Here is a 15303-nt window from a genome sequence, read left to right on the forward strand (position 1 = left end):
CACTTTAAATGCGAGTCAGAGACTGATGCTCTCTGCGCTTCTGAAAATAACAACACCTGCAGAGTATACTTGGATGGACCAGGTAGCCAGTGCTCCAACTGAAAGGAGCTCTCCTCAGGGAATGAAGACACTCTCTTATATATTCCTTTTCAGAACTCTTAAACTTCTCTTTGTTCGTTTAAATACAGCATTCAGCAGCCTTACAATGTGATGATCGAGTGCTTCAACTACCAAAATAGTAGTAAGCTTCTGGGAGGAGGAAGCCAGCTGTGAAGAGAAGAGGACCCTTAACTGTACTTCTTTTGGCACTAATGTACTTTTTGTTGCAGAAACCTGAACTGTGGTGTGTTGCTGATCCCTACCTATCCATCGGTTAAGACAAAATGCTGTTTCCACATAGGGCTGAAATAGTCAGAGCCCCCGTTGGGACTCTCAAATACACTAACAATGGTTAAGAGAACCAAATTGGAAAGTTACAAAGAGAGGGTTCAATCTCGCACCACTGAATTTTGCACCAAGGGAATTTTGTCTGTGTTTTTATTGGCAGTCGGATCAAACCCATACAGCTTCACCACTAAAGTTGGCACTAATAACTGGCTTCCTCGCTGACAGCGCCACTAGAGAGCAAGGACAGAATGGGTACAGAGGCTGAGGGGAGTGCTCCAGTGTAGACGGTGAATTCTTGTGAATGCAGCACTTCCTCTCCAAAACTCCCAATCTGGCAACTTTCCCTAGAGGGGCAATGTAATGGAGTTCATTCATCACTGGAGGCGCCCCTTGGAGTCGCAGCGCTCTCTCTTTGTGAGGCAGCCCTCGGGCCAGGTCACTATATAGTTTTCCCCATTAGGGGTATTAAAGTTTCTCCAGATCAGCTGTCCAGGTGCCCCCTTCACTGGTCCGGCGCCACTTTTCCAGTGGCTGGTAGGGCAACCCAGGCCCACCTGCTACTCTGAGTATCAGCACTTGGGCTTTCTCCTACTCTGTCTTCCACAGGCTTTCTTCCTCATTACTCCTCTGGATAAACCCCTTCTGTCAGGGATGGGATCCCAGGGCTTTTGCGCCCTACCCCACCCCTGGTCTCCTCCTATCCACCTCTTTGTGCCCAGAGAGCAACTGAGGACTCTCTCCCTGCAGCCCCTTTCTGCTCTTAACTTCCTGCTCTCAACTTTATACAAGCTCAGCCTGCCCCTGTCCAGATGGGCTCCTTCTTCAATTAGTTCTTGTCAGCCAAGTCTGAGGCTATGGGCTTGGCTACATTTGCAAGTTAGAGCGCATTAAATCAGCCCCGGGCGCCCTAACTCCTGAGGTGTCCACACTGGCAAGGCACTTAGAGCACCTGGACTCTGCAGCTGGAGCGCTCCTGGTAATCCACCTCCACGAGAAGCATAAAGCTTGCTGCACCACGGCTGAAACGCCTGGGTATCAGTGTGGATGACGTGTTGCATTACTGCGCTGTGATTGGCCTCCGGAAATGTCCCATAATCCCCTGAAGTCAAGTGGCCACTCTTCTCATTGTTTTGAACTCAGCTGCAGGCATGCGGATATCCCCTTTCAAAGCTCCATTTCTGACAGCCCGCATGCTTATCTGCTCCGGGACACAAAGCAAATCATTACTGTGGAATGCTGCTGCTGCTGCCGAGGCAGGCGTTTGTGCGTGTGTGTGTGTGTGTGAGAGAGAGAGAGAGAGAGAGAGAAGCGGGGGGGTGTCTGTGTGTGTCTGCTGCTGTCTCACCTTACAAGACAGCATGCTGACACACTCTCAGCCCCCCAAACACACTGTCTCTCCCCCCACAAACACACAACACACTCCCTGTCACACTCCACCCCCCCTTTTGAAAAGCACGCTGCAGCCACTTGCACACTGGGATAGCTACCACAATGCACTGCTCTCTGTGGCGTTGCAAGAGCTGCTAATGTGGCCATGCCACTGCGCTTGCAGCTGACAGTGCAAACACACGGCAGCGCTTTCCCTGCTGCTGTCTCCGAAGGCCGGTTTAATTCCCAGCGCTCTACATTTGCAAGTGTAGCCAAGCCCTTAGTCTACACTACCACTCAGGTCGGAATAAGTTACGTCGCTCAGGGGTGTGAATAAGCCTCCTGACCGACATAAGTTACACCTACCTAGGCACTAGTGTGGACAGCACTACGTCAGGAGGAGACCTTCTCCCACCAACACAGCTACTGCCACTCGTTGGGGGTGGATTAATTAAGTCAATGGGAGAGTTCTCTCCCATCAGCTTAGAGCAGCTACACTAGAGATCTTGCAGCAGTGCAGCTACTCTGATGCAACGGTGCCGCTGTAAGCTCTCTGTTGTAGCCATAGCCTCACTCTCCCCTCGGGTGCAGCCTTTGAGCCACCTTAACCTCTTCAGGGCTGGTGTGGGGGTGACCAGCCCATCACAGGCAGTACAAGAACTCGTAAGGTTTCCAGGATTGTGAGCATGACACCACACAAAAATATGAACAAGCTGGTAGCAAAAATGATCAGTAGCTAGAACAGGACACTAGAAATCAAGCCTCCCAGGTTCTGTTCCTGCCTGAGCTCTTGACAGATGTGTATCCACATACAAACACCACTAAAGCTCCCTGTGCCTCAGTTTATCCAGTTGTAGAATGGGTATAATAATAACTACTTCATTGTAGTCAGGTGTTGTGAAAATTCTCTAATGTCTCTATAGGTAGTAGTATATAAGCTCCAAGTATTGTATTATACTCCTCCTCCTTCTCATTCTCCAGGGAAACAAGGAGGGCAGAGATTAATATGAAAGATGTGAACTCATCTCTTACTGTATAGCAAGCAAGCATGACCAAAACACAGTAAATTTTATCTGATAAAGATATCCTGACGCTTATTTTATCTAGCTTTAAAATAACCAGCTTTGACTGACGCAGAGGTGGAGCAGGAATGCCTTTGGCTCTGGTGATAGCTGGCTTCGGTAGCAATTTTAGAGAGGAGACCCAGAAGGCTAGTGCTACTTTTTGGAAATGATGCATGAATTTCTCCAGCATACTGTAAGTTACCCTACCCCTAAAGGACTGCATATCTGGAGGAAAAACTGTGGTGGTGGCGAAAGCAAGGGGACAAGAGAATTAAGGAATTAGCAAGAGTGGGAACAACGCCCTAGAATTGCAATGTTAATGGGTTTGGGCTGGGCTGTGCGTGAGTACGTCCAATCAATGACAACAAAATTGTTCAGTAGAGATTTTGAGACAAGGAGCTGGATCTCAGCTGGTGACAATAGCATAGCTCCATTTATACCAGATGAGGATCTGATCCAAACACACAAAAAATCATTTCAATTTTATCAGAATTCTCAGGAACAGGGCTTCAGCTGTGTGTATATTTCAGTGGAAAAAGCAACCCTATGAAACAATGACATGTTCTTTATCTGTTTGGAATGAGGTAGGATGGTATCGAGTATATTTGCAGCAAACTTTCAAAATTCGTGTTTGCAAATGGCTGTGGATGACACTTGTTGAATGCAGGGAAAAATCATTTTCAGAGAGACACTGCCAATTAATTACATTTCTTATGGATGAGGCCACCTGCTATTATTTGAATGTAAAAAGCAAAAACTGGAAAAACGACTTATGATTGCTGCATCATTTGACAAATTCACTCATATTAAAACTCTCAGCTGATACCACTATCGCCTCTCGTATTGTAAAGGCACACTATCTCACTTCTAACCAGTACTAAAAGTGAAGAATCATAGAATCATAGGGATCTCGAGAGGTCAGCTAGTCCAGTCCCCAATCCTATGTAGAGGAGCGGTTCACATCTTCTGTACTTCCTTCAGTATTTATCTTTACAAAATAGTGTTTTGTCAAGCTGTTCTCAATCATTTGGGGCCAGATTCTGCCACCCTTATTCACACTGAGTAGTACCTTACACTGGAAGTGATCCAATTAATTTCAATGTGACTAGTCAGCCAGTAAGGTGGTACCCAGTATGATTATGGGTATTAGAATCCAGATCTTAACTAATCTGGAGGACATGAATGAAAGGAGTATACAGCAATTTGAGAACTGTAAATATGGACAGACAGAAAGACAGAGCAATAACTACATCCTCTGTAAATTAATTATTTTCCCTGCCACTCTCAAAGCAATATAAACTTTGTTGTTCCTCCTGGATCTCAAAGATTTGTAATAAATTTCTGGAAATGTCAGTAAATGTTGAATTGAGCTCCTTTTTTTTTTTAATGAGAAACTAACCCTTGAATACTTGTGGGGTTTTTTTGTTTTTGTTTTTTTTGCCTGTCGGAGCCCCAGGCGTTTGTGTACATACTCTCCCTCATTTATAGCTGAGTTTTTCAGTCTTTCTGACTCTCTTTCTTTGTTATAAAAATATCGAGGTGCCAAATACATTATTTAAGATTAGCATGAAAATTTAATCTGAAGAAGACTTTTCTTTCGCCAGCCTACGGTTTGCTTTTATTTGGAGGGCTTTTGTTGTCATCCACCCTTCCCCCCCACTTCTTCCCCTCCACCCTCTTTTTTATTTATTTTTACCTATCATCTTCCTTCTTCAGCTTCAGTTACTGTATGTAGGCTTCTATGACAAAAAGGTGGTTTGGCGCAGAGTTCTTAATACAGTCAGAATAATTTTACAGTTGGGACTCTCCAACGGGGAATTTCTGTTTGTGTGTTCAACTTTGCCCATGAGTAGAGCAGTGGAAATTAGTTGGGATCATTCTCCACCTTCAGTGGGGATCTTATTTTGAGGATATAGGTGTGGATGGGTTCAACTGATCCATAATGCTCAAACACCTGGGTCAGTGTTCAACCAGTAGCTAGCCTTGTCTTTGGGGCCAGATTTAAACATCTGTTGTCAACACAAAGTGTCCTGTTCTTGCAGCCAAGCTGATAATGGACTAAGTTATTCTCTAACTTGAATTTATATTGCAAATCATCAAGATCTGAGGGCTCCTAAAAGTATTCATGGAATGGCAAGTCCTCAGGATTTGCCCATTAATAGGTGGCTGTTTAGCCTTTGAAATTTCAGCATGGTGGTCTCTCAAAAACAGGCATAGTGTCCCTTTCAATAGCAGAGACCATCCAGGATCAGAATTATATTTATTCCAAGCTGCCAATAATTTTATAGAACTGAAGTCTTCCGCTGTGTGTCCCAAATGAGCTAGATTTGCTTCCCTGTTCTGGCTCCTTTGTGCTAGTCAATTGGTACAAAGCAACTGGAATCTGACAGCAGCTATCTTGGGGAGAAGTCCCCTGCTCTCAGATGGTGTAAAACCAAAAACCAACCAAACAAAAAAACACACCCCAAAACTCCTCCTTCACCAACTACCCCCCCCCCCTTCAAGTCTGGGTAAAAGGGGAATGTAAGGGATCTCCTGGGATGAGGTTGAATGCGGCTCCACTCCAGCAATTCTCATCTGGTATATTGTCCTTTAGAGATTAGTTATGGACCTCATTCAGCTCTATTTCACTCACATCAATGTAAATCAGGAGTAACACCTCTGTAGTCAGGGCAGAACCAGACCCACAGAGTGGAATAACCAAAACTAGGATTTCTCCTCTGCTATTATAAAATAACGGTAAGACTTGCTAAAAAATAATATATATTTTTTGTAAATGCAATCCAGTCCACTGAATTGAATAAAGGATAGCAATAGAATTATAGTGCAATATTACAGAACAATCTGACAAGAATCATGCTGAGAATTTTAGCCAGTGTGCAGTGTATCAGCGTTATTAATTTCTGATCAGCTAGAGAAAGCACCTCACTCAGGTATACCTAAGCAAGTCACTTTCATTTAATTTTCTTTCTGAAGACATGACAGCATCTGTACATTTCAAGATATAATTGTTGTTATCCTTCAGAGTTTTTGAAACAAACGCAATCATCCTTCTGAATTACTGGCTTCTCATGACAATCTTTTGAGGTTGCATTGTTCTAAACTAATATCTCTCAGACAGATCCTGAATAATGTAAGAAGGTAAAACCCACATGAAAAATCAAGAATTCAGAAATGAAATTTAAGCTGTCAAATTTTAACTTAGTTGATCTTTATTCCCTTAATATTCCTCAAACAAAAACCATTTCATTCTAGTTCATAAAGATCATTACCTTAGAGGCCATAATATCTTTGAATTTAGTTCCAGGTCGATTTTTAAGTTAAAGTATCAGACATACAAACAAACAAACATACATACATTCTAAGCAGGTATTATAAAGTAGATATATAAGGTGATGCCAAATATAGTGCCCATCTATAAAAAGGGAAATAAAAACAACCCAGGAAACTACAGACCAGTTAGTTTAACTTCTGTGCCAGGGAAGATAATGGAGCAAGTAATTAAGGAAATCATCTGCAAACACTTGGAAGGTGGTAAGGTGATAGGGAACAGCCAGCATGGATTTGTAAAGAACAAATCATGTCAAACCAATCTGATAGCTTTCTTCGATAGGATAATGAGTCTTGTGGATAAGGGAGAAGCTGTGGATGTGGTATACCTAGACTTTAGTAAGGCATTTGATATGGTCTCGCATGATATTCTTATCGATAAACTAGGCAAATACAATTTAGATGGGGCTACTATAAGGTGGGTGCATAACTGGCTGGATAACCGTACTCAGAGAGTTGTTATTAATGGTTCCCAATCCTGCTGGAAAGGCATAATGAGTGGGGTTCCGCAGGGGTCTGTTTTGGGACCGGCTCTGTTCAATATCTTCATTAACGACTTAGATATTGGCATAGAAAGTACGCTTATTAAGTTTGCGGATGATACCAAACTGGGAGGGATTGCAACTGCTTTGGAGGACAGGGTCATAATTCAAAATGATCTGGACAAATTGGAGAAATGGTCTGAGTTAAACAGGATGAAGTTTAACAAGGCAAATGCAAAGTGCTCCACTTAGGAAGAAAAAATCAGTTTCACACATACAGAATGGGAAGAGATTGTCTAGGAAGGAGTACGGCAGAAAGGGATCTAGGGGTTATAGTGGACCACAAGCTAAATATGAGTCAACAGTGTGATGCTGTTGCAAAAAAAGCAAACATGATTCTGGGATGTATTAACAGGTGTGTTGTGAGCAAGACACGAGAAGTCATTCTTCCGCTCTACTCTGCTCTGGTTAGGCCTCAGCTGGAGTATTGTGTCCAGTTCTGGGCACCGCATTTCAAGAAAGATGCGGAGAAATTGGAAAGGGTCCAGAGAAGAGCAACAAGAATGATTAAAGGTCTTGAGAACATGACCTATGAAGGAAGGCTGAAAGAATTGGGTTTGTTTAGTTTGGAAAAGAGAAGACTGAGAAGGGACATGATAGCAGTTTTCAGGTATCTAAAAGGGTGTCATAAGGAGGAGGGAGAAAACTTTAAAATAAAAAAATGGGTCAGCTACCTTTAAATTTAAAGAAATTCTAAACAGAGGGAGAGAGCGAGAGGCAGGAAGGAATGGTTAGGATGCTGGCCTGTGGCTTAGGAGATCTAGGTTCAGTTCTGTGCTCCACTACAGTCTTCTGGTGTGACCTCAAAGAAGTCATGACTCCATGTGCCTCAGTTCCCCATCTGTAAAATGGGGATAATAGCACTGCCCTACCCCTGAGGTGTTGTGAGGATAAATACATTAAAGATTGCAAGGTGCTCAGATACTATGCTAATGGAGGCCATATAAAGTATCTCACACAAAGAGAAGTTACTGCTGTGACATGCTTCTTTGTGCTCCTCCAAGTGAAAAATGACTTTGTTTAGCTAAAACTTTGCAGTCATATTGGTCTGTACCTCTAGATCAGAGATGGGCCTAGGAGGGAGTGTTCAGATCCAGATTAGGTTCAGTTTAAGGTTCGAGGCCACATCAGGGCTAAGGGTTAAGTTCTGATTCAACGCTGATGACATCTCTTGAACAGTTCTCATTAGATCTTAGTCCTACCTAGTGGAAATCTCAGGCGGAACTGTTCTCACTGGCATTTGGATTCCCCTTTACCAGAACTGGGAAATATGCCCCTTGCAATTTTGGATCTGATCTGCAGCCAACGCTCCAGCAAGTGGGTTTGGATCTGGGGAACTGAAATAGGAGCCCACACAAAACGTAAAGGCTCCCAGATTGAAAGGTTCTGGTTTTGGCTCAGCTGCATTTGAGATAGGTTGGAAATTAACAAACAGAATTAAAAAATGGGGTTTTTTTTTGTTTAGAAGACCAAATGCACAGTAACTTCCAAAGCAAATAGCTAACAGGCATTTTTAGTAGCATATAAAAAATGTACTTAGCGTGCATGCATGGCAGCTGCACTGAGACAATAAAATGTAACAGCAGCTCCTTTGGAGCTATTTCTGTCTCTATGTGTCAATAATCTGCATATTAAAGAGTCCCAGAGCCCTCTCTAACATGATGGACTGTGCACTAAGTAGTGCCTAAGTAGCCCTTAACACAATACACAGTAGGAGCTCTAGCAGCATTATGCTTTGCTGTAGAAAAAGCTCACAGAGTAAGGACCTGTCTCCAATGGACTTTTAGTGTATTAGCTGAACCATTTTAAAACACCGTTTTTATTCAGTTTAGTCTTAATGAGGTTGCATATGATCTGACTGGCCAGCATGGACAGGGCTGAGTGCCTCATTTAAACCAATTGTAATAATTGTGTAAAAAGCATTTGAAAATAGTGAAATCATTGTAGAGTTAAAGATGCAAGGTGAACAGGCCTGAAACCATAGTGTGGACAAAGCATAAAAAGGGTAATGGCAAAGTTTATAAAATAAAGTAAACGAAAACCTTTTTTTGCAGTATTTCTAGCTGTTGTTTAAAGCACAGTTCTACTCTGAAAAGTGAATGTATAAAAACAGCACTTTTTTACTCCAGAGATCTTCTCCTTGTGTGTATTCACAGTCATAGTTATGTGTGTAGTCAAAACTGCTCTTGTGGGGTTTGGATCCAAGATGATGAAATTCAAGTAAGAACAACTGATCTTGTGAGAGTGGTTTTTTTTTTTAAAACAAAACTTTCTGGAACTGCTTGCAAGGCTTTGGCCCCATCATACTCAACCCCTAATCTGGATCTGAGCACTGCTGCTTCACCTGCCTCTGGCTGAAATAGAGCTATATACTTTTTTCGTATTAAGAAATATTATGAACAAAAGTTCTAATATCCACCAATGCCTTTTCAAGTCTAGTGTAGAGTGATGAATCTAATTAATTATAAAGTGCCCAATGGAATTGTAGTGGCTTTGATGGAGTTGTAAGCCTATTATGTCAGTTACCTCTACAAATCTGAGGGATTTCCAAACACCAGGAAACTGTACATACTGTATTATATTCAGTGCAATGATTAGGCACACAGGGCTTGTTCCTGCACTACTGAAGTTAGTGTGAGTTCTTGCTCCCCAATAGATAAAGTTGTAGCTGGCTGTTTGAAATTTGTGCACACATTAACTGACATTCATAGATTTTAAGGCCAGAAGGGACCATTAGAGTCTAGTCTGAACTCCTCTATGACACAGGCTATTAAATTTCACCCAGTTGCCCCTATGTGGAGTCCAATAACTTGTGTTTGGCTAAAGCATCTCTTCCTGGAAGGCATCCAGGTCTTGATCTGAAGACATCAAGAGATGGAGAATCCATCACTTCCTTTGGTCATTTGTCCCCATGGTTAATCTCCCTCACCGTTACAATTTGTACCTTATTTCTAATTTGAATTTCTTCGGCTCTAACTCCCAAACATTAATTCTTGTTATGCCTTTATATATAGCCCTCTGTCTGCAGTACTGTATATTCATCTTCTAAAACTTCTAAAGTTGATGTGCAATAGCACTCAATATGATCATTAAGTACTGCGGGCCTGAGTCTCCTCTCACCTCTGTAAATCAGGAGTAGCTCTCCACTGTCTTTAATGGAGTTACACCAGTATACAACCAGAGTAGCTGGGAGAAGAATGTGGCCCAGGCTGTGCAAGTAGACACAGTTATGTCTAGCCATGTGTCAACAAAAGGCCTTATGAACAACAAAAAGAGCCACGAGTCACTGTAACTATTATTGCCCCCAGCATTTCAGACATGACAGTGGGGTGAGTAGGTAAGGATGGATTTAACCCTGGATTTGTGGTCCACCATAGGAGTCTCAATATTGTTTAATTTAGCTTTTGTTCTTAATAAGACTAACGATAAAATGTGGAGATGAGAGAAAGGACACCTTTCCTACCCTCTGCTTTGAAACTTTTTGGAAATAGTGGAAGCTAAAGCATGCTGAACACTTATGTTATGACAGCAGAATTCTGAATGTACAATAATGATCATTTTGGGAGCATAATAACTTTAAATGGCAGCTGACTTTGTTGCTGCTTTCAGAAAATAGCAGATGGTGAGATTGGTGGGCCAAACTGATCTCTGCTATAACACCCACGAACCTAGTGGAGTTACATCAGAGAAGAATTTGGCCTGTTTCACCTAGGAGCTTACGATGTTTGTTTCAGGAGCAAAAGATAATATTTGCCCTTCAGAAGCAAACAGTCTAGGAACAAAACTTGTTTTGTTTTTCTAGTTTCCTAAGACAGGCTTAGGCTGAAAGCAGCATGCACATAAAGGATTGATTCAAATTAGCTGACACTGATCAGTGTGTATGCTCAGAACATGCAGTGTGCATTTTATTTTCCCCACAACGAGTGGATTGCTGCCTTCCAGAAGAGAGAAATTTACTATTCATTGCTACACAGTAGAGATTTCTATTCACCAGGGACCATCGTACCTGCAGTGGATTTGGAGAAGTGAGTGGAGATGGAAGGCCATGTCCTGGTGACTGGTTGGGTTTCTGAGGGGAGTTTGAGGACTGCTGGGCTGGCGGTTGTTGGGTCTGGCTCTGGGGCTGCGTTTGGTTCTGCTGTTGTGGTGTCTGCTGCTGCTGTTGTGGCGGCTGCGGTTGTTGGGCTTGTTGTGTCTGCTGAGCTTGTTGCTGCTGCTGGCTTGTTTGCTGCTGCTGTTGTTGCCCTTGTTGCTGCTGCTGCTGCTGTTGATGATGCTGGAGCTGTTGAAGATGCTGAAGTTGCTGAAGCTGGGAATTCAGGGATGAGGTAGCTACAAATTAAAAAATTAAACCGAATTATACATGATACAGCTCATGTACTCCAGAGACACTTACTAGGTGAATTATATGCTGGACCAAATCCTGGTCCTATTGAAGTATATGGCAAAACTGATTTCAACCTGGCCAGGAACTGGCCCATTGTGAATAACACAGTGCAGGCTCCTGCAAGAGTCTAAGAAATATTTCACCAAGAAAACCAGCATTCAGTTCTGCTAGTGCAGCTCTTTGGTGAAATCCTGGCTCCACTGAAGTCAAAGGTAAAACACCCATCCAGTGAGCCCATGTGTAGGTTTGGAGCCTGATCTTGCAGTCTTTGCTCAGACAAACCTAGCAATGAAGTCAGTGGGAATTTTGCCTGAGTAAAGACTAGAGGACTGGGCTGATGGGATGCTGTTACACATACCATAGCGTGATTTGATGCCACTACATACAGAAAGAGAGAATCAAGGTTATAAAATAAAGCATTCCCTGAAAAGATGAGCAATGACACAACAAAGCTGTAATATTGACACAGGGTATTTATATGGTAGGTATCAGGAGATAAAATATCAGGTGTGATGTTTTTTGTACAGCGCATAGGTAATAAAAATAGACAGTAAAATGCACTTGTGCCTCTGAGCTTTGAGTCCACCTTATCATTCAGTCTAAAAGCTGTAAAACTCTTGTGAATTACTGCCAGCCTGGTAGACACAGCTGTCATCTGCTGGTGGCAAAAATATCACTTTTTCACTAGTATGGTGCCCTCAACCAAAAGCATCCAAAAGTGTGGGCTCAGTTCACCCTGTTGGCACAAAGAACACATGGTATCTCCTAGTGCCAGCAGGGCCACCTTAGGCAAATGGGAATCCAGTCACGGAGGAGGGCACACAGTGTTTGCATTGGGGACTTCATATGTGGAGGGCAATATTAAGTTGCAAGCCAGGCTTCATAGAAGCTGTGTCAGATGCAGCTGCCCAGAAGATTCACTGAATCAGCACATGTCCCAAGAGTCCATTTACCTATGCTCAGCCATCACTTTTGGAGCTGTACTGGCTGGCGACAGGAGCCCAATGGACAGGAGGTTGTAAGTGTCATTCACTGCTACAACCCACCGTCCAGAGGGTCTTGTTGCCACCAGGATGCTCCATCCTGAGTTGTATCAATGGAAGCCAAAGTAACCATGGAGTGAATCAAGCCTATTATTTAGAAATATAATTTACATTTCATGGCAAGAAACATTGTTTACCAGGTTCAACTGTAGATTTGTCAAATAAACAAAGTTGATTCAGCTTTCTTTTCATGCTGATAGCCCTATTCCAGCTCTCTAGGTATGTATGCCCTACAAATGACACTGAGGATTTGGAGTGATTTCTGAAGTCACTGCGTGGGTAAAGTGGCATAAAACAAAAGAAACGGGTGAGGAAGAGCAGGGAAGTATAAACCACATAGGATGCATGGTGGAGTGGGCAGCATATGGGAAGAACCTTTCATCACCCCATTCCAATATTCCTAATTTATCTGCAATAATATACAGGTATTCTTCGATCAACAAAGAGAATCAAATGGCTAATGTGTATTTACATGAATTACAGTCATGTATGTATGACCCACCTCAAAAGCAAACTGAAAAGGAAATTAAACTGCAGCTACATCAAGGGAAACAGGGCCGGCTCTAGGCACCAGCAAACCAAGCATGTGCTTGGGGCGGCACATTTTCAAGGGCAGCATTCCGGCTGTCTTTTTTTTTTTTTGTTTTCCTTTTTATGCTTCGGGTGGCAAAAGCCTAGAGCCGGCCCTGGCGGCAGCAGCGCGTCGCCCTGGGGCCGCTGTGGTTCGCACCGCGGGGGAGCAGTGCCCACACCTTGTGGCTGGGCCGGGCAGGCTCCGAGCAGGGGACACTCGGGCTGGGAGCTGCCCCTCGGGGCACACGGAGCAGCCTGCAGATGCCGCAGGGCGGCCGCCCCCCCAGCGCCACAGCCGGGGCTGGGCGAAGCGGCCAGAGCCAGAAAGGGTCTGCGGCAGGGTGGCCAGAAGCAGCAGCAGGGCCATAGAGGGCGGGGCGCTGCCGTGCGGGGCCTGCGTCCCGCTCTCCGGGGCTCCGCTCCCTCTGGGGCTGCCCTGCCCCAGCTCCTCAGCCCCCTGCCGGAGCCGTCCCCCAGCTCTGCCCTCCCGGGTCCCGGCTGGTCCTGGAGGCGGGAGCCCTGGCTGGAGGGACCCTGGGCTGAGGCACGGCCCGGGAGCCCTGCTGCTTACCCCGACTCTGCCAGCGCCGGACTGGCTGGAGGCAAGGGAGGAGCGGGCAGAGTCAGCACTGGTGGGGGGGAGACCAGGGCTGGGGCGGCAGGGGGAGCGGGTGGGGTGTGGGAGAGAGCCCAGTGCTAGGGTGGCAGGGGTGTGTGAGTGGGGTGGGGGGGGGGGGGGAGAGCCCAGGGCTGGGGCGGCAGGGGGTGTGGGTGGGGTGGGGGTGAAAGCCCAATGGTGGGGTGGGGGGCGGCCAAAATTTTTTTTGCTTGGGGCAGCAAAAAACCTAGAGCCGGCCCTGAAGGGAAAGTGAGGATTTGGAAGAGAAGGAGTCACTCACCAACCTAAGTTGCAAGGAACATGATTTCTGAGATAACAGCAAATTCAACACCTGTTCTGGATGTAAGATGTGAAAAAGCTTGAGTTGAAAAAACCTGACTATAGCCTCTGGGTGCTATAATGATATAAATATTTACTACTATTTACTTAGATGCCTACGTCTGTTTAGGGTAACTGCTGAACATAGCAAGTGATGATGAATAAAACAAAGGACATGTGACTGGGAAGATGGCGCAAATATTAACAAGACGACATGGGGAGTATTGAAAGTGGAGAATGTGGAGAATAATGAATGTTGCTGCCAAAATATTCCTATTACTGGGCTGTTGGAGAGGAAAACAAGTAACTGTTTAATGGAAGCTAAACATGACAAAATAAAAATAGAGAGCGACCATCAAATTAAAGGCGCTTACAATACACCAGGCAAGACACACCAACCGGGAGCAGTAACTGTATGCTCCCACCACTTTAGAAAACAGAACCATGAGCTAGATGACTCAAAGTCTTGAGGGTAATTTAAAAAAAACCTTCTAAGATTTTTCTACTAGCATATGAAAATGGAGACTGGAGAGTACATGTATGTTGGAAGGCAACTCTGATTCCATTATATGAAAATACAGTTAGCACTAATACAGTCTGCAATACATACAACATTTTTATGGGAGGAAGGTACGTTTGCTCCAGGGGGTAAGCAATCTACACCAGCCTTTTACCTTGCACAGATTACTTCCCCCTCCTGGCCATCAGGAGTGCCAGAGTCAAGGCTCCCCCACTCGCTGTCTCTGCCTGCTCTTTCCCCAGCCTCTTGTGTGGGAAGCGGAGTGGTGGCTGCATGGAAGCTGCATTCCTCCCAGTTCTATAACTAGGGCCCTACCAGATTCATGATCCATTTTGGTCAATTTCACGGTCATAGGATTTTAAAAATCGTAAATTTCATGATTTCAGCTATTTAAATCTGAAGTGTCACAGTGTTGTAATTGTAGGGGTCTTGACCCAAAAAGGAATTGTGAGGGGGGTCTCAAGGTTATTGTAGGGTGGGTTGCAGTACGGCTAGCCTTACTTCTGCACTGGGACGCTGGCTTCAGAGCTGGGTGCCTGGCTAACAGCTGCCACTCTCCGGCCACCCATCTCTCAAGGGAGTGCAGAAGTAAGGGTGGCAATACCATGACCCCCCTAAAATAGCCTTGTGACCCCCCTACAACTCCCTTTTGGGTCAGGAACCCCAATATGAGAAACACTGGTCTCCCCCATGAAATCTGTATAGCATAGGGTAAAAGCACATAAAAGACTGATTTCACAGTCCATGATGTGTTTTTCATGGCCGTGAATTTGGTAAGGCCCTATCTATAACCTACGATGTACATAGCCCATACAGAGGAGTAAGGGTGTAGCTTACATTCCCTTACCCTACTGTGCAGGTCAGAGTAAGCCACAACCTTGTCCTTGAAGGCTAACCAAAGCCCCAAATATTGTGATTTTACTCTAGAGGAAATTTTAAAAAGTGTTTCTGGAAAGCAAAATAATGGTCAAACCACACTTTTTAGTAATGCATTTGGGAACAAGGAAAGATGGAGATGGTATGATGGGGGAATTCATATGGTTCTGACCATACGAATGTGTAACAACAGAGTTGTCCTAAATTTGCTTTATGGTCAGGGCCGGCTCCAGGCACCAGGCAACCAAGCTGGTGCTTGGGGCGGCACCTGGAGGG

The 15303-nt window shown here is 44.4% G+C and overlaps 1 protein-coding gene across 2 annotated transcripts in view; it reads right to left on the reverse strand.

Moving 5' to 3' along the window:
• POU6F2 (POU class 6 homeobox 2) overlaps positions 1 to 15303 on the reverse strand; it is a 394378-nt gene that overhangs the window by 112090 nt on the left and 266985 nt on the right. For both annotated transcript variants that reach the window (XM_065399712.1, XM_065399713.1), the window contains one exon: positions 10698 to 11023. In XM_065399712.1, the coding sequence (XP_065255784.1) occupies positions 10698 to 11023 (326 nt within the window). The remainder of the gene's footprint in view (positions 1 to 10697; positions 11024 to 15303) is intronic.

The sequence above is a fragment of the Emys orbicularis genome, chromosome 2, assembly GCF_028017835.1.
Source record: "Emys orbicularis isolate rEmyOrb1 chromosome 2, rEmyOrb1.hap1, whole genome shotgun sequence".
NCBI classification, from domain to species: Eukaryota; Metazoa; Chordata; order Testudines; family Emydidae; genus Emys; species Emys orbicularis.